Raw genomic sequence first — 18,844 nt, forward strand, 5'->3', positions numbered from 1 at the left:
AATTTGTAGATATTTTGATGCCGATCGACAGTCTGGATCCTCGCGATGCTCCCAAAGAAAGTGCTTCACCGATCGGGACAGCCACTTGTCCGGGATAGTGGCTGTGCATATAATTAAAATACTGGCTTTTTCTTAACACTATATATATCTCGGCTATCTAGCCGTACCTGGACGTGTTATGTCTCGGAAGAGTCTTTGGAATTCTAAAAGATCCAAGATTTCCCACCCCAACACAAAGTCACATCAAGTAAACACACATAATTTTTGATTTTTCTTATATAGGTATATTCTTGGTCTTTCATTTTCACAATCTTGGCGACACTTACACATAAAATACATATCTACATCAATCAATCAATCAAATCAATCATTCATGCTCATACAATTTTATTGTCCACACATTATTCAGAACTCAAGCTCGTGTTTTTGAAACATTTTACTTTTTGCTTAAAACTTTCCATTCTTTCTAATGGAATTTTCTATAATCAGGGGATGTTCAACAATTATAATGGGGTAAAAGGGAATTCACAATTCCGTTGGTATCTTTCATTTTCATTTCATTTTCTTTTCATATAATAATATGGTATTTATTTATGTATGTATAATGAGCTTTATAAACATTTTTCTAGTGGTCTAAGCTTACGAGGAAGTTGCAGCATTTTGGTTTCTGTGTCTCACATCGTACTCTGCGGTAATATCAATGTTGTTTTAGCTTAATTATAGTAAATTCAATGCAACTAAAGCTATCATCAACGTAAATCATTCATCATTCATTAGGCTATACATAGTACAATCGTTTATACGGTTAGTTCTTTGGGAAGCAATCAAATTGCCTCCGCTTCAGCATGGTCAGGATTTACGGGGAAAGTTTCACAGCTGCATCAGCTCTATGGCTTTGACGGGAATCATCTCGCTTAATCTACTTTGAGTTAGTGTTAGAGTTAGAATAGAGGAGCCTACACTTAAATAGAATACAACATTGCGGGCTAGGGGGAGGGCTCTCCTCTCTCCACACTCCTCACTCCTCAATCTACTTGTAATAATATCAACATATGGAATCTATGGGCAGCTGGTCCTGCTTGATGCTCAGGCGACGCGGATTCGACTTGCGGATGCTGCCATTGCTGGGACTCGTGGCTGGGGCACTGCCATTGCCAGAGCCCGAGCCCGAACCCGATCCTATGGCCAGCGTGCTTAGGCTGTTGTTGTTGCTGTAGTTGCTGCTGTTTATGGAATTACCAGAGTTGGTCTTCTCGTTAATACTTGAGAGGTTGGGTATGCTGGGCGCCGTCGTCGTAATGGTCAGTCCGCCCATAGTGAACGACGCCCCATGCTTGTTGTTGTTCAGCGGCTCCAGTTCGCTGGCCAGCACGCCGTTGGGTATGGAATGGGAGCGTATCTGCAGGCGGCCCGAGTCCAGCGACTCGTCACTCGCCGGATCCAGATGGTCCACAGATGCCGCGGAGGCAATGCGCTGGAACAGGCTGGCGGAGAGAGCGCGATCCGGGAACGGGGCCGCACCCAGACAGCTCTTGGCGCTCTTCGAGTACTCAGACTTGAGCTCGTCCAGCTGTTTGGCGCTGCACAGGGGCGTGTCCACGTCGTAGGTGTTGTTGAAGAGCGTGTAGTCGACCTCGTACTCGCCGGTCTCCTTGCGGAAGGATACCACATTGACGAAGCGATGGCCCCACAGCACCTCCGAGGGCAGATAGCTGCTGCGCGCCTGAGTGGTCATGCCAGTGGACTCGATGACGCCCTCTGCAAGCGAATAGGAATTGATTAGCTTACACCACAGAAAGAGGAGAAGAGTGCTCGACTTACCCAGCATGACGACCACTTCAAAGCGTTCCTTCAGCATATCCGAGGCGGAGAGCATGTACAGTGGGCTGTTCCGATCGATCTTGTGGACAATGGTGGTGGGCCAGATGAACATCAACCGATCCTCGCCACCGTCGGCGCCTATGTGCAGCTCCTGTTGGTAGAACGGCAGCACCTCGCCCTCCTTGGTCACCTTCTTGCGGATGATCTGCGCCCGGATGTGCGCCTCGATGATGTGGGACTTGCGCATATCGCCCACGCGGAACATCAGACAGGGCACACCATCCCGATGACAGATGACGGCATTCCTCGAGAAGAGCAGCGTCTGTGCGCGCTTCTTGGGGCGCGACAGCTTGGCAAAGACAATGCCCACCATGAAGGCCTGGATGAAGACGCCCGTGATGCACTGGATGCACATGGTGAAGATGGCCTCCGGGCACTCCTCCGTCACGTAGCGATTGCCGTAGCCGATGGTCGTCTGCGTCTCCACGGAGTAGAGGAAGGCGGTCATGATGCTCTTCACCTCCGTCACGCACACCGTGTGCGTCATATTGGCCACCAGATCGGGTTGCTTGTCCCTCAAATTGATGTACTCCAGGTCGTTGTGGGCATAGGCGATGATCCACCAGATGAACCCAAAGAAGGCCCACGAAATGACGAAGCTGGCGGCGAAAACGAGCAGCGTCCAGCGCCACTGAGCATCCACCAATGTCGTGAAGATGTCCTATGGAATGGAACAAACGAACACAATTGTCAATTACACTGAAAATCCCTTTACATAAGACAGCACTGTCTCTTTTTCGGTTTTAAGTTATGCAAACTGAAATGCAGGAGAAAGACCCACTATATTTAGACCCCGCACGCACCAGATATAGCCACGCACTTGCCACACGGCTCCTCTCAGCCACCACTCACCTGCAGATATCGACGACGCCTCTTGGCCACATTGCCTTGCACCACGTTGCATTCGCCATGCTTGAACACCACACGTTTCCGGACACGCCTCGAGCTGAAACGTGTCTGCCGGTACCTGAAGGCAGAAGAGAACAGATGTTACAACGTTATATTTATAGAATAGATGTTCTTTTGTGCAAAAGTCTTAGAAAAGAAGGGGTTTAACTGGAAGCAGGAGTGGCTTTCAATCAGCAGAGGGTTTACACAACATTCGGGGCTTTGGAATGATTCTATTTTGGTACAGTTCGTACTTTAAGCTTTTCTAAATCTGTTTAAATCTTTGAAAAGGTTTACCCCAGAGAGGAGAGCAGGGCTATTCCCTCAACGCAATGGTATGCGTTGCGTTGAGGGAATTTCCCTGCTTTCAGCAGTGTTGCCATTTTAGCCTATTTAAGGCTAGATCTAGCTTATTTGAAAACGGAAAAGCTTGAAAAATTATAAAAATGCTTATAGCCTTAAATCTAGCCTTTTTTAATTTCACTCTGTTTATGTTTTCCTTTTTATATCCTACATATATTTTTAGGCAAATCGAACAAAAAGTATATTGTACATATTTTGGTGTATCATGGTATTTTAGAATTCATTTATGGTATATTTTCGTTGAAAAGTTTCGGTCACTACTACACAGAAACTTGGCGATCGTGTGAAATGTGTAATTGTGTAAAATTGAGGTGCAAGGATTTTATAAAGGAGCTTATTATCCAACTTCAATAGGATTTGATATTAAAAATAAATAACAATCTGCTGTTTTCCTAATCCTAATCCTAATTCCTAATCCTAATGATCTCATTTCCATATTGGAACACTTCAACTATAGCAATATAGATGGAATTCTTGCCCAATATGGCAAAATTCACTTAGTCCCTTGGCAAAGTACAGATGACACTATAAAGCTTTGGTCAGAAGTACTGACTTATAAAGATGCTGGCAAAAACAAACCTCTTGAAGAAATCGCTTTATTTGCCATTGAAATTTTAAGTCTACCGTGGTCAAATGCTGCCATTGAACGTGTAATCAGTCAAATAAATATCGTTAAGACCAAGCTTAGGAACAAAATGACTGTTAAATCCTTAAACTCAATATTAAATATAAAGTTTATTTTAGTAATATTTAATTGTCTGATGAATACGACTATAATTCTTTTGAATTTTACAGATATGGATTGCGCCGTCATGGCAAATGTTGCCACAACTACCAATTACCGGAGAAATATTTAAATTTAATACGTTTCAGCGATAAATATACCGATTCGAGTAATAGCGAGTTGGATAAAATAATAAGCTTGTGTTTTTGTGAAATTTAGCTTATTTTGACGCTCAAAATCTGGCAACACTGGCTTTCAGTGCCTATACTCCCATTTTATCGTCGGTAGGGTAGCAGAAAAACATTCAATCACAAGGAATACACCATAAAGCAACCGATTAAAGCCGTTCATTGTTCGGGAAAAACAGGAAATCACATTACAAAACAGATTGTCTCTGAATGACACTCAACCATTGACACATTCCCAGATGGTAGATCAATGGGCATATAGGATAATAGAACACTTTATTCCTTTACCAAAGCATGGCCTGAAGCACAATACTGGAGAAACAGAGAACAAACACTAGACCGATAACGAACAGCATTAGAGTCGTGAGTCCAATAGGAAACCCATTGGCTTCAATATTTCGGTTGTTTTTAAGAGATCTACAACTAGATCGCTGCGATCATCATTGCAGTTGGATTAGCACTGAGGAGAAGACCAGACCAGACCCGCTCAGAGGTTTTGGAAAACTTCGCTTAGCTTTTTGCCGGAACAACTGTAATCGCTAACTGTAAGTGCTCTCTCCTCCCTCGTTCTCGAACTGAAACAGAAACAGAAATCAGTGCAGTTTCTGTTTTACTTTGCCATACATTATCATTCCAATTTTGTTTCATTTGCACTCTTTATCAGCACCCCACCTCGCCCTCCCCCTCCCCCTCTCCCTATCCCTCTCTCTCTTTCTCTTCTTTGTGCGTGGATTCCATTCCAGTGGAATATGCTCCCCACATACACGACGACTTCTTGGTGGAAAGCTCTTGCTCTCTCCCTCTCCCAAGAACCGAAGCTTACAAATAAATGATCTATTAATCCCATAGGAAGAAACGGGTGGGTGATGAGGTAAGAACTAGTGACAAATGATATAATAGCATTAGAAATCCATTGAGATGGAAATTTCCTAATGAAAGAACAGTCGGATTATGGCTATTATTTATGTCATTCATAATTGTCTTTATATAGAAATTAATTGACTGAGAAAAGTCAGATTATAGAATGAACATTTAAAGCATTCGTACAATTTTTAATGAATGTTTCTCTCTCTCTCAAAATGTAAATATACAAAAGATATTTCATGGATTTTTCCCATGATACAATAATGTTCATATATGTATTTCGGGGAAGTATTATCTTTATAGAATCGTAAGAGGTTAGAGGTTTAGGGGTTCATAAAGAGAGCTTTCAGAGCTTTCACTCTACTTAAAATCAAGCTAAGATGTTTCGATTGTAAAATATATAAATATCCATTGGTTCTATTAAATAAGTTTAGTTTCTAATAAAAGTCTAATCATCATCACGCCATATAATTAGCCTTTTTTAGTGATAGAATTTCTGAGAATAAAACATGATGATTCTCTCGATTTGAGAGTTGCGAATCAGGTGCGCAGCTTCATCAAAATTCGTAGAATTCTCAGACGGGGGACAGCAGTGGAGTGGAGCGGCATTAGAGTTCATTAGATGAAGTCAAAGTCTGCTGTGGATGCGGTTTGTTGCTGTTTTCTCATGCAAATAAACCGGCTTTAATTTGTTATTGTATCGTTATGATTTTTTGGCTTGTTTGCCGAATGCAATACAACAATAATAATATTATATGTAGTCTGAAGAGTCTTCTGGGGGGAAGAACCGGTTGAAGCAGCGGGGGAGCACTCGAAAAAAGTTCAATGGAACGACACAAACGACCCAGCATGATATCAGCTGGAATTTTATATTCCAGGCTTCCAGAGATACCGAGAATACACTTATGTGGGTACTACGATACTCGTTCAGATTATATAATACAGATAAGCCCTGACTGGGCCTTGGGCTAATGGGTAATCACCCGCAATTAAAGCTCTGCCTTAGAGATAAACCCCTGGAATATAGGTGCTCATAGAAATCATAACAGAACTAACCTTCGACAAGATGAAATCAACTCAACCGAAGGTGCAATTCTAGAGGAGCTCTTGAGGTTTTGTTCGCTATGGAATTTCATTCCTCAGTCATTCCTCAGGTGCTGGCCAGGGGCCAACTATTTGTACGAGCACACGGCACCTTCTATGCCTCTCTGTCGATCGTGAAAATGCACTTTTAAAGGTGCAAATAAGTTGACCATGGTCGTGATCATAATCTACGATTGGTGGGGCTCGGGTTTGGTTTGGTTTGGTTCCCAATTGACGTCACTGAACTGCGGTTTTTGTTGCTTTTATGGCCGTCAGGGAATGTAAATTGAATGTTTCCTCTGAAGAGTGTTTTATGGCCACAGTGCATGCACCACACCATAATATCTCGTATAAGATATTGTAAATCGGTAGCAAGTGCTGGCCATAAATCAAAGCCGAAACGAATACCAATACGAGCAGCGGGCACAGAATAGTGCCAGACGTTTTTACAGCACGTTTCGAAATATCATATGATATGTGGGCTAATTTTGTGTGGATTTTCAAGTGATCGATCATTTTTTGTGGAAGTGCATGTAAGTTTCGGAATGAATGGAGGAACGATGGGCAATAATGGCACGAAGAGTATATTCTTGCTTGCTAATCCCACTGGGAGAGAGAAAGCGGTGGGGGAAGATCCTTAACTGCTAAGACACACTGGGAGAGAGGTGGTAAAGTTTACATAGGAAGATCAGATCAAACGATTATAATTACGAAAATTTATTAAGAGTCAATTCTTTGTTAATGGAATAGAGAATGCCCATGATTTTTGCTACATTTTCACACAGAATTTCCCATATTTTTGAAGCGTGCTAATGCAAATACAACCATTCCGTTGGCATTGCCAAAAATGTAAGATAATTATGAATCTGAATATAGCCACTCGAATGTTGTCAACGAATAATGGCCACATCTTTGCCACTCGCAGAGATCGTGTGCGGATGGGGCACAGAATGGGATAGAACCAGCTTCCATGGGTCTCTGTTCAGATGAACCTTGAACTTAAAGGTGGATAGAATACACCTTCATACATACAAAGTACAATAAATATACTATTCTGTTCAGCTAAAAAGCCAGGCAAATATTTATGCGGCATTCAATTAAACATTCATTTACGTATATACGAGTATGTGCTCGAATTCTGAATACACAGATGCATATTCGTATTGTACGAGTATTTATGGTAAATATCCCGTGTTTAGCAATGAGATCGAAGCTGTTTAAATAAACTTCAAGGGTGACTAGCGCAGCGACTATCGCACATTCTACAACTATTATGAAACACCGTTAAGCTAATGATACTAATATTTGCACAAGGCTTTGAATGCAATAGAACCGGAATCCTATGCAGATTGCGCCTGAAATGTGAGGAAATCTACCAACAAGTTGCTTTAGGCTTAGGAATGCTTAAAGTGAGCTTATTGCCTATAAAGATTTTTAATGTTAATCATAATGATAGGATCAAGTAGATAAATACTTGGGTTAGAAATGGTGCAGATTATGTGGTGAAGAAATCTACTGAGGGGCTGCAAAAGTGATCGGTAGCCTACACTATTGATGATCTCTAAGAAATGTGGTAAGATGTACTATATCTTGAAGGATCTAAAAGAGAACTTCTGTGGCCGATCATTTGAAGATCTCTAAAGATTTTAAAGTGGTACTTTAAGCCACTCCACTGATCCTTCCATTATGGCTCAATGTTTACCTCAACAGCTCCTCTGCCCACGACTGCTCGCTGGAATGTGTGGCACGATACATGATCATCGACAGACGACTGAGACTGCGACGTAGCTCTGACATTTTGAGTGCGTTGATCAATCGTATGGTATCGTTGATTTTATCGAATCACAAGAGTGCGGTGCAGAACAGAAAATACTGAACCTTTGTAGAGAGAACTTTTTGCTGTTTTTTTTTTCTTCTTGTTTTGGCAAACCAAAAAACACAGATAAAACGTTTCTTCTTGTTCTAGTTTGTCATTGATATAAAAATAAAACACGGACAGTGTTTCAGCACGAGGCAACGATGTTCCGCCGACGAGCAGTCCCACAAGTGACTCGAAAGCGATATCAGCATCTCGATGGTTAGCTCTTCTTTGTGTTTGGTAACTCTTCACTTCAGGCTTCCATTAATTTGTGGATCGCGTATGTCTTATATCTTTTTTAATGGGTGAACTGTGCGGTCGCACAACTTTTGGCCAACTGTCGGGCGAGCAAAATTGAAAAGTTCGCCATCGTCGCGTTGTTGATATTAGTCCCAGCCGCGGAGAGGCCCCGCCGTAATCCCCCAGCCAACGAACGAGCCCCACGAATACCCCACTACACCGCACACCGCACACAAAACAAATTGTTTTTGTCTATGTTGTCGAATGTGGGGCTGCCTCATTTACTCATTTCACCTAATTACACATGTACACTGTTTGTACTGCTTGTATCTATCAGATACACAAACACCCAGACACACACACACACGTGAGGGTATCTGTTTGCCTCATTAACATGGGGCTTTTGCTTGGGGATCGACACATGTCCCAGGTTCCAGGTGTGAGGTATCGATCAAGGGAATTCTCTACGTATACATATATTCCAGCAAATATATTCCCAGCTAATCAGATATTTGCGGACTGACTGACTCAATTATTATTTGTTTTGCTGAAGCAAAAAATATATTTATAATGGCGATTTATCTTTAGCTGATCCCCCTCTAACCGGTTCATGCTGCCTTTTATCTGTCAGATAGATTTCCCTCGAACTTTGGTCGTGTAAAAATAGACAGAATTTCCCTGTTGGCAGTGCCATTTGTCTGCCGAATTCTGCAGTTGAATGACCCCCCGTCCGTTCTAAAGCTACAGTTTTTATGGGCCTTTGATAATCCATCAACTATAAAAATGGCGCTTGGTGGGTTTCCTATCTCAAGTGCTCCTCTGATCACGTCGCAGAAACTACTCAGGAAAGAACCCAAACAAACAAACAATAATACAGATTGTCGGGCCATAAAGCACTTTGCACGGGAAGAACCTCTCGGGCAGGGCCATGTCTGAGCCCATAATTCCCATTCCCATGAGTAATGTTACATATAAAGAGTGCAGACTAATACCTAGAGAAGAGTAAATAATATAGAAACAACATTTGCGTTACTTTTTGATAACCCAAACATTGTGTGACGTCAACGCTGTGACGCATGGCCGAGCAGCGGAGACGGTAATCATGGCATTTGTAGTCAAGCATTGATATCGGTGTAAAGATATGGCAATCTTATGCCCATGATATGACCACTAAACGCTATGACTAAACTTTTGACAGTCCAAAGACGGCCCCTGATTAGTGTGGTCGGTGGAAACGGACAGAAGTCAAAAGAAGATTCCATGAATTTAGAGCTCATAAAAGTCGCCACTGATTTGGTGGTTTATTTTAAGCCTCAGAAAGATGAGATAGTGGCGAAAAGCCTTGTAGTTTGGTCCGAAGGTTTAGTGACCCACAGAAGTAATGGTCTTTTAGGAGAGAAGATCACTTAAACGATCTACTGAAACAGGAGCAAGATCTGCCTTTTACTAACGATCACCTAAAGGATCTACTGAAACGATCACTTAACCTTCTCTGATCACCGATCAATAATGATCCCCTAAATATCGCTCTTTCCCCATCGATCTTCAGACATCGTTATCCGCCGAATTTTCCCCTCATTTAAATTGCAAATAAATAAATATTGATTCAAGAGATATTATTAGCTTTGGAGTCACGTTGCGAACGTGTGTCGCTGGGGAAACCGGAGCACGCAGAGCACAGACAAATTGAGCAACCACTTAGCAAGTTCCAAGTATTTATCATCGATATTTGCTAAAGGTCTTAGGAGGCTCCGTTTGTGTCTAGGAAGTTTCCACCTTGAATTGCGATCGCAATTAGTGTGCGAATAAAGAAATTATTACCATAAATGCCAGTCAGAGGCAGATGTCTCAATTCCCAAAAATGAAATGGAGACCCGCCGATATTTGCATATGAAATTATCAGTGACAGAGCTCTCGCCAGTTCGTCATTAACTGGAAAAGTATCTACAAACAAGCGGAGCGAATGTATCTGTATCTGTACATGTCATCTCGTGAGTCATTCCCCACATCCGGAGGTAGGCACAGCCCCCCAAAGCCAAAGCCAAGCCCAAGTCGAACTCGAACTCGAAGTCGGAGCCCCGTTTCCAGGTGCTAACAAATGCGCAGCGCCGCAGACTTTATCAACAACGATTCGGTTTATCTGTCTTAATCGCGAACCGCTTGCGGCACACTTGTAAATAATACTCGCCCTGGCACTCGAACTAAGAAAGGTACACAGAGAAGCAGAGGAGCACTGGCAACAGCAGAAATAAACCGTGCAAATATTATGGGCATGTGACAGCCAGCCAGCGTCTTGTCAGCAGATTGGCAAAAGGTTGCACAAGAAGCATAAAACTCAAAGAGAGAGAGGAAGCTAGAAGTGCCGAGCATGCGCCGCTTGTTAAGCTAATGACTACACGCTTTCTGAATCCCCAAATTGAAGTCACTGGAGTACAGACTCAGCAAAAGTGCGATCTTCAGTTTATGGAATTGGAAAGTCGCTTTTATTATGGTTTAAATACGAAGTTGGTAAACGTTTTATTGCAAGTTTATTGCTAATTGCAGTGGCATTTAGTTTCTTTGAAGTACAGTCTCCACAAAAGGCAAACTTCTTTGGTTACTCGAAACAGGTACAGTCTTAAGTCTTACTATTCTTACGTACAATCTGCGCAAATGGTTGCCTCTTTTTTATAGCTGTAGAACAGGTACAGTCTCAACAAAAACTGTTTCTGATATTTCAAGACTCTCGAAGGGTAATTTTAACTTTTGTCTACTTCCATGTCCAGGTACAGTCCCAACAAAAGGCACGCACGGAAATCCTACTGAAATTTCTCTGTCTCCGCCTCAAGGTTAGACTTAAAATTATTATTTGATCATTAAATACGAACAGTAGCACCCTGAAACCCTGACCCTCTTTCCATATTACAATTAAAAAATCCCCAGATAAGCGCTCTATATACTCTGGCTGCTATCTTCTCCTACTTTTGGGTTATCTTTAAAATGGAAGCCCTAATAGTTATACAGCTATGTATATTGAAAATGCAAATATCGCCAGAGCTCTGTGAGCCGCAAAGCAAATAAAAGAGCGTGCAGGGTGATCGTTGATATCTTAAAATTGAGAAAATCCTTTCCAAAGCCTAAACGGTTTTTGTTGTTTGTTGGGTGCGTTGGTGGCATATCGCCAAAATGGTAAGGCATTTCTCACCGGCCTCTAAATTATTTATAAAGGTAAAGGTGCCGGCATTTAAATTCCACCAACGATCGGCGATCGCTCGCTCTCTCTCTCGCTCTTTCGAAGAAGATCACATGCGTTTCTCTTATACGCCAGCGCAGCTGATGCATCTGAATGTCTCTGCTGGTATAAGAGTTGTTCTGTTGCACTTTCTATGCTGTTGTTGCCATGCTCTCGTACATATTATATTTGATTTTGGCATGATGACATCGTACAGTGTACTCTCTTCAAGGGGAGCAGTGAATGCTTCACTGTACCCTAAATACCCAGTCGAATGATCACTTTAATGCCCCGAGTTCAATGGAATTCAAACAAGTTTGAGGCAAACACGTGATGCCGATGCCGATGCCTCTGGTCTTCAAAACAATGCAATTGAAAACCTGAACTACTTGAATGTTATCCACTGTACGAGTACGAGTATATACATAATGCTTATATGATAAATGAAATCGTTTTGTCTTTGCCACTTACTCGTACATGGCATCCACCAGATCACGCTCCCAGGTCATCAGACGCTTCATGTTTGCCACAAAAAATTGCGTACAAATGTTGAGGCGTTCCAATATTTCAGTCCAAGCACGTGTGGACCTCCCTTCGAGTTGTGTAACACTATGTAAATTTGCAGCTAAGGTAACGTCACGGCCCAGAAACAGTTGCGTTGGCGTTTGACAACTCCTTTTGACAGCTACAACAAAAGCTCTCGTTTTCTGTCAGAGAGCGCTCCTGTGGTGGTACCGTTGTTCTTGTTCTTTCAAATGGAACAGTGGTCACAGAATTTTGAAAACAATAGTAGATTCGAGCACTTGTTTTGAATTTAATACTTTTAATACTGTCGGATGTCGCAGCAGCGGATGACGTTATCGTTGGATTATAGTTATACGAGTGTGGTGGTATGTGAAGCGTGTGTGTGGGGCAGGTTTCTCCACCGATAAACTTGAAACACACAACAAAACGGAACTTTTTTTTTATGATACAATATTTTGCCCACTTTTGCGGCTCTTGATCAGAAATGCGTTCTTTTTGTGGTGGGAAAGGCAAAAATGGTTTTTATTTTGAAATAAACAAAAGCGCGCATTATATTCACAGCGGGATCGCCTCTGAGCGGCGTGTCGCGTCGCGGCGGCGGCGGCGGCGTCGGCAACGGGGCGGATGAACTACGTAAAAAATCTTCAAGCGTGGCACGTTCTTTCGGTTACTCTTTCAACCGTGTTGTCGCATTCACAACTGAGCGCCGTGTGGCACAGAAGTGCGCTTAAATAGAGAAACAGATATCGTCGTTTGTGCAACGACAGGGAGAGAGAGAGAGAGAGAGCGATCATGCGAGAGAGCGGCGGGACAGGTGTATAACTTTCTGCGAAGACGACTAAATTCGATCTGAAATACTTGGTGCTCGGTTGACAGCTTTGTTGCTTTTTATTTTGAGTTTTAAGTGGAAGAAGCGATAGCAGAAGAGGGAGAAGCAGAGGCAAAGCGGCAAAGCAAAGCAAACACAAACAGAATGACAAAAACACACACACAAACACACACAGCGTGAGAGAGCATGATATACAACAGCTGATAATCGTTGCTCATTTTTCGACAGAGCAACACAACGAATAAAAGAGCTCGCTCTCTCTCGCTCGCTCGCTCGCCCGCTCTGTGATGGGAAGGCAGCATCAGGAAGCTTTCGCCTGGCGTCGGCCCCCAGGCTTAATTCGCCCTTAAATCAAGGCAATTCGCCGCACTTTATTGCCCTCAAAGATGTAATCGCCTTAAGCTTTAACAGTTATGTACATTCGCCTGACAGGCGGCAATGATCGTCGTTTCGATAAATTGTTGTCAAAAGACAATTAAAACCATTCTCTGAGGAATGGAGGGACGCAGAGAGGCAGAGAGAGAGAGAGAGTGGGGGAAAGGAGTGCGAATCAAGTTTAAAGATATTTCGCCAATTAGCGCCGCATAAAACTCAATTTATAGCTGCAATTTCCATTAGTGCCATAAAATATAAAAGAGATACATATATACAGATATCTTATATCTTGTATCTTTAGTATATATCCAACATATTGTATGTATGCACGATATAGCCATATTAATGTCTGTGGGGCCACAGCCACGATATTCGATAATCAAATCAGGCACGTCTGCTTAGTGGGGGGAAACAAATTAAATCACGATTCGTTAGCTGATTAGCGTCTCGACTAAGCTCTCGGCTTGGCCTATGGAATCTATGGAAAATTCTTCAGATTACTGCCTCCCCCTAAAAATAGATCGGAGAAGTGCATGTGACTCCCGGATCGACCGACACACGTCCTACGCATTCAGAAATGGCGACTTTCGACTCTCGTTTGTTCCTTTGCATTTCGAACAATTTATAGCCACCTTTCAATCGCCCCTGATATTTGATACTCGTATTAATTGCAGTTATCAATGGCACGTCTTTTGCACACGCCCAACGTTTCTACGGGGGCTTCCATTTCGTTTTACTGCCAAAGTTCTCCTCAATCACATGATGGACACATGGACAGGGCAGGGCACCTGGGGATCAGTCAATCTATCAAGTGGGAAGGATGGAATGTTCGAAACCACAAGTCATGTTCAGGAATTAGGGCATTATAAAAGATTATTATTAAACCAATTTTAAAGGGTTTTCTAAATCAAAAAGCGGTCTGCGATCATGCCTGGAATGGAACGGCTTCTTCCTGTTGATAAGATAATTCTAGCAGGATCATTATCGATCGAGTGTGAGCCGATCGCCATATTTTTCGTGGGTGATGCATTATAGAATGAATCAAATCCTTATTAATGGCATCACAATACTTTTATTTCGAATAAAAGATCAGTAAGACGCACTTGTGGATCTTTAAAGTCTAATAGAGATCACCTAAATGCAATGGTTATAAGAATATAAACAATATTTGGATCTCTTTGGCCAATCACTTCAAGAAAGCACATCATTAAGCATTGAAAGATCAAAAAGTTAATGTTTAAAGTCTTATAGAGATCACCTAAAGATCACTTCATTCATATCATTATTGGGTACGCAATGCAGTTCTGTTATTCCAAGATCAATGTGAAACACAAGCCGACAACAAACCACTATGTAAGCCTTAAATGTCACTCTATAGATCGCATTACCTTCTAAAAGTTATAATTCACATAATAATCTTGTGAATCAATTAAGAACATGTGATCAATTTAATATCTAGATCTTGCACAATCTCCACTGAATCGAAGGCAATACTTCTGTTCCTCAACAGGTGAGTATTATCGCCTGTCAACAGCCAGAGGGTTATTCCACTGGGGTAATGGGAATTATCAAATGAATCTATCATAATAAAAATAATTAATTTCGCTGAATCGTAGGCAACAGGTCGAATTGGACGAGAGATATTGGCGGTCACATTTCGGCTCTCGAGTGGCGTCGCGTCTTCAAATATTGGCCAAATCAATTCACAGCGGAAATGAAGGGGGGCGGGCGACTGCCGACTGTTGACTGTTTGACTGCTTCGAAATTAATCATACGCCCAGCAGACAATCGAAGATTGCGATTCCCCGAAGAAAGTGTGCCGAATCGGGCCATAAAGAGTGTGTAAATGTTTGTATTGGATTCCACGCAGTGGGATCTGGCTATATATAGCCTTGGGGATTTAGACTATTGACAAGCATAGTTCTCGCTTCGAGCCGCATAGGAAATCCCCTACGATACGAGCAGCCTACCCCTGGCACTCGGCCAGAACGAACCGCAATGAGCTGTCGGGGCGTTTAACACGTTTTTAATTGACTTATGGGCCGCAAAAGTGGATTCTGAAATGCAAGACACTTCATTCCGATACCGATTCCGATTCCGATTCGGATTCCGATTTGCGACGGCTCTTTCGCATTATGCAAATTCGTGTCAAGGCAGAGATCGGCAGAATGCGAACGGCACGGCTCGGCAGGTGCGATCATTGACTCTACTAGTAGCAGCCTCCTCCCGGCAGAATTTTCTCAATAAACATGCCCCAGGGAGTCGGTCAACAGTGTGGACGAGAGAGAGAGCTGCTGTTTACTATCAAAATATGAAATATGTAGTGCTCGCACGCCTAATGCCAGGGCCGTTCATTAGGCTTGGATTCTAAGCCCAATTAAGGCAGCATCAGAATCAGAATAGCAGCCATATCGTAGCTCTGACTCTGCCTCTGGCTGTGGAACAGCAGGCGGAAATAATATTTAATTGTCCACCCACTGTCGCGGCATTTAAATCAAAAATAATTCAATTTTGTCATTTCAGGCAATCAACTCAAAAGGTTTATCTCGCTCGACTGCCTCCGATCCGTCCCGATCCGACCCGATCCGATCCGCTCTCGTTCTCTTTCTCAGTGTATGGTCTCACTTTTTGGATCATGATTGCATTATCTCTACGCCAGAGGCATTATCTGGCGCTGGGCAGACGTCAGACGACCAGGCATTTGCATATCAAAACGGTGAAACGGATACGCCCGAGACATCGGTGGTAGCGACACGTGTCATGTGTGTGTGAGGAGGCGTTGCCAAAGAAATGCCTTCTCTGCTTATTCGCAACCGACTGTCTGGCGGTGGACTATGCGGCTATATTTAATAGAATGACTGTATGCTAAGAGGGCCAGCAAAGCGGGGAGGCGCGTGAATTTTCTCGAAATCTGATGCTAAATTGCGCGCCAATCATCTTTGTAAGCAATATGTATTCAAACAGTATGCTGAATAAAGGAAGGTACAAATTGCAGTGCAGCTTTAACAGGAGACGAATTCCGTATAGGAATACTGGGACACGTACATCGTTTTCGTTAATGGTTTGTCAAAGCATCTCAGGGAAATCTTCAACATGCCATCCAATCATCTAAGAACCCGAGCCATTTACTGATTCGTTGACCTACTAATATTTAGATCTTCTGAAGAACCATCTGAATGAAGGTTCTTTGTTTTTTTTTCTCCGCCAACTGATTAGCGGCACTCCCTGGCGTATGAGTAATATTTTATAGGCACAAACAGGAAGTTCTCTTTTTATAATCTATCTTTTAGAGTGAGCGATTACTCACCTGTTCAGTTGTCCGGGGGATTCGCTGACGGCTTTGATGGATCGCCTGATCTGTCGGTGAAATGTGCCCAGGATGGACTCCTTGCGGGAGAGCTGCGTGCCACTGCCACTGGACTCGCCCCCGGTGCTGTTGATGTTCGAGGCATAGGTGGCACTGCGCTTGTAGCTCTCCTCGAGAACGGGTCCGCCGGATGCCGTCTCCGAGACGACGCCCGGAGTTGTGGCCAACACCAGTTGGTCCACGCTGAGCTGCGCGGTCTCCGGGTGGACAGAGGTCTCGTTGTTGTTGCTGTTGCTGTTGCCCATCTTCACAATGATGGGGGTCTTGCCCTTGTCGCCCTCGGGCAGCAGCTTCGTCCAGGCATTCTCGCCCACCAGATCCGACTTGTCGACTATCATATTTGGCTTTGACTAATTACGGCTACGGTATGCGATAATCGGTAGGCAGCACACTCTCTTTGGGGGTGTGTGTGTGTGTTCACTTTGGTCTCGTTTGGTCCTGGTCCAGGTCCAGGTCAGCGGGGAGTATTCGTTATAAGGGAAAGTTGTTGGGCGTGCTCTTCTGCTGCGGTCTGGGTATGCTCGAGCCGTTCATGGAGAGTGCTTTGCGTGGTGTTGGGTCCACTGGGAGTTTTTCTGCAAAGAGCAGCACACGAAATTCGGATTAGAAATGCAATTCATTATCATCCACCTCCGCCAACTGATGATCGTGTAACACCCACACGTCTAGTCTATCTATTTTCTATGGTTTTTCACTTCGCGTAGTGCCATCAATCTTTTTAGCACACTTAACAAAGTCTTAAAGTTCGCTTCCTTTATATGCAATTAAACAATATTAAACAATGTTGCTAATTCCTTTGAAGTTGCGGTTTTTTATTGTTTTACTGCTGTTATCCGTGTCTGGCTTTAAGTGCTTGTCTCGGCTGGGACCATACGTCTTTAGGGTACGGCTTTAGGGGTAGGAATACCTGAGCTAGAAACTCATCTTTACTTAAATATTGAAAGAAATTCCTTTAAATGTAAGCAACAAATTATTATTGATTCAATAACATATTTACATTTATGTTAAATATCATTTTTAGATATTTTTAAACACGATTTACAGGAATTTTTGCATTTTTCCTTCATTCTCAGGGTAATTTATTCTCTAACTTTAGAAGAACTGCAATACTTTTTTAAAGTTTTAATTTTATTTATTTCATTCAGACTTTTTCAGTTATTATCACAAATAGTGATCATTATTTTCTCAAATTATTTAACTTTCTCTTAAATTCAGAAATTTTCAAGCACTGACTCATCGTACTGATGCCTTTTTCCCCGATATTTTCTTTCGATTTTGGATTTTGGAGCCAAAAATAATGTGATATCCTGTGGCGCAGTTGGATCCCGATTTGCATTCAATATTTTTGGTGGAAAATAAATATTTACGGAATATACTGTCCCGTAACAAGCTGTTTGCCCCATTTGTTTATAATAATTCACCAAAAACAAAGGCAGACAGAGACAGGGACAGAATCGAGAGGGAGAGGGAGAACTAGAGCGAGAGCAAGTTTATGCTCATGAAACGTATGAGCGATAATTTGATGTGTTTGTTTTTGTTGTTGTTGGAATATTTCCATAATTTCATATTTCAACGCGCTCGTTGCTTTTTTTTATGCAAATTAAATGCCGTCAACGTTTTATTTTGAGAATCGTACGACCATATACGGCAGGGGAACGAACATATCGAACAGTAACACTAAACTGAACTAAACTAAACGGTTTTCACTTGTGGAAGGTGAAATTCGCAATACAAAAAAAAACAGCTTCCACAATTGGAGTTTTTGGTGGATTTGATGTGTACAGTAACTACAATACAACTTATGTACATATGCCCGTACAATTTTGGAAATTATCTGATTCACTGGCGGCTGACTGCTCTTTCGAGCGCTCTCGTATTCCGCGAACCCCGTTATCTGGGCAACGCGAGGTCGCGACTTTTGTCGCCGTATTTTTGTCCGTTAGGTTTCGAACTGGACTTGCTAGGGACGACACGAGATGAAGACTGTCGTGAAGCTCTGATTTTGGAGGCCCCGCAGCTGCGGGTCTCTGCTCTGCCGTCGGACACGACACCGTAGCAGAGTACGCACGCGCACGGTTGACGTGGGAACACGGAACGGGATGAAAGATGAGAGAAGGTGATTGTGGGTGAAGGTGACTGTGGACTGAGGGGACTGAGGACTGAGGACCGGGGCAAGAGTATTACCGTATTGCCTCGCAGTCGCCTGGCGCGCTTTAGTATTTATTTGAATTCTTTTGCTTTCCGCCACCGCCGCCGCGTATGAACAGCATTTGCAAATTGACTTGCCGCTCGAGTGTGCGTTGCCAGTTTTATTATCCAAGTGAGCAGCAGGCAGCAGGCGACAGCAGGCGGCAGCAGCGCCAGTAGCAGCAGAAAACAAAAAGCTGCTGCTGCTGCTGCTGCTGCTTAAGCGTCATCCAAGGTGTGCGTCATGCAAGGTGTACCATG

At 42.9% G+C, this 18,844-nt stretch overlaps 1 protein-coding gene and 1 long non-coding RNA gene across 7 annotated transcripts; one reads left to right on the top strand and one right to left on the bottom strand.

Moving 5' to 3' along the window:
- Window positions 1–261: 261 nt before the first annotated feature.
- LOC108156921 (G protein-activated inward rectifier potassium channel 3) lies at window positions 262–18,675 on the bottom strand. 6 transcript variants are annotated; one of them, XM_017288671.2, is made up of 5 exons: window positions 18,581–18,675; window positions 16,337–16,971; window positions 2,734–2,848; window positions 1,822–2,542; window positions 262–1,758 (listed from the first exon to the last, which is right to left on the bottom strand). In XM_017288671.2, the coding sequence occupies exons 2-5, from the start codon at window positions 16,732–16,734 to the stop codon at window positions 1,046–1,048; spliced, it is 1,947 nt and encodes a 648-aa protein (XP_017144160.1). In that variant the 5' UTR covers window positions 16,735–16,971; window positions 18,581–18,675; the 3' UTR covers window positions 262–1,045. The 6 variants fall into 6 exon arrangements, with proteins under 6 accessions (XP_017144160.1, XP_017144161.1, XP_017144164.1 ...); XM_017288672.2 differs by lacking the exon at window positions 18,581–18,675 and adding an exon at window positions 18,216–18,361; XM_017288675.2 differs by lacking the exons at window positions 16,337–16,971; window positions 18,581–18,675 and adding an exon at window positions 11,772–12,595.
- LOC108156924 lies at window positions 4,505–16,035 on the top strand. Its single transcript, XR_001775144.2, has 2 exons — window positions 4,505–4,589; window positions 15,553–16,035. It is a non-coding gene; the product is annotated as an uncharacterized LOC108156924 (long non-coding RNA).
- Window positions 18,676–18,844: the final 169 nt, after the last annotated feature.

This window comes from Drosophila miranda, chromosome 2 (genome assembly GCF_003369915.1).
Source record: "Drosophila miranda strain MSH22 chromosome 2, D.miranda_PacBio2.1, whole genome shotgun sequence".
Lineage (NCBI taxonomy): Eukaryota > Metazoa > Arthropoda > Insecta > Diptera > Drosophilidae > Drosophila > Drosophila miranda.

Coding starts and splice junctions, on each gene's coding strand:
- LOC108156921 (XM_017288671.2), bottom strand. CDS start 16,734: ATGATAGTCGACAAGTCGGATCTGGTGGGCGAGAATGCCTGGACGAAG. Junction 2,849..16,336: donor TCCCCCGGACAACTGAACAG/GTGAGTAATCGC, acceptor TTCTGCCTTCAG/GTACCGGCAGACACGTTTCA. Junction 2,543..2,733: donor GGCGTCGTCGATATCTGCAG/GTGAGTGGTGGC, acceptor TCCATTCCATAG/GACATCTTCACGACATTGGT.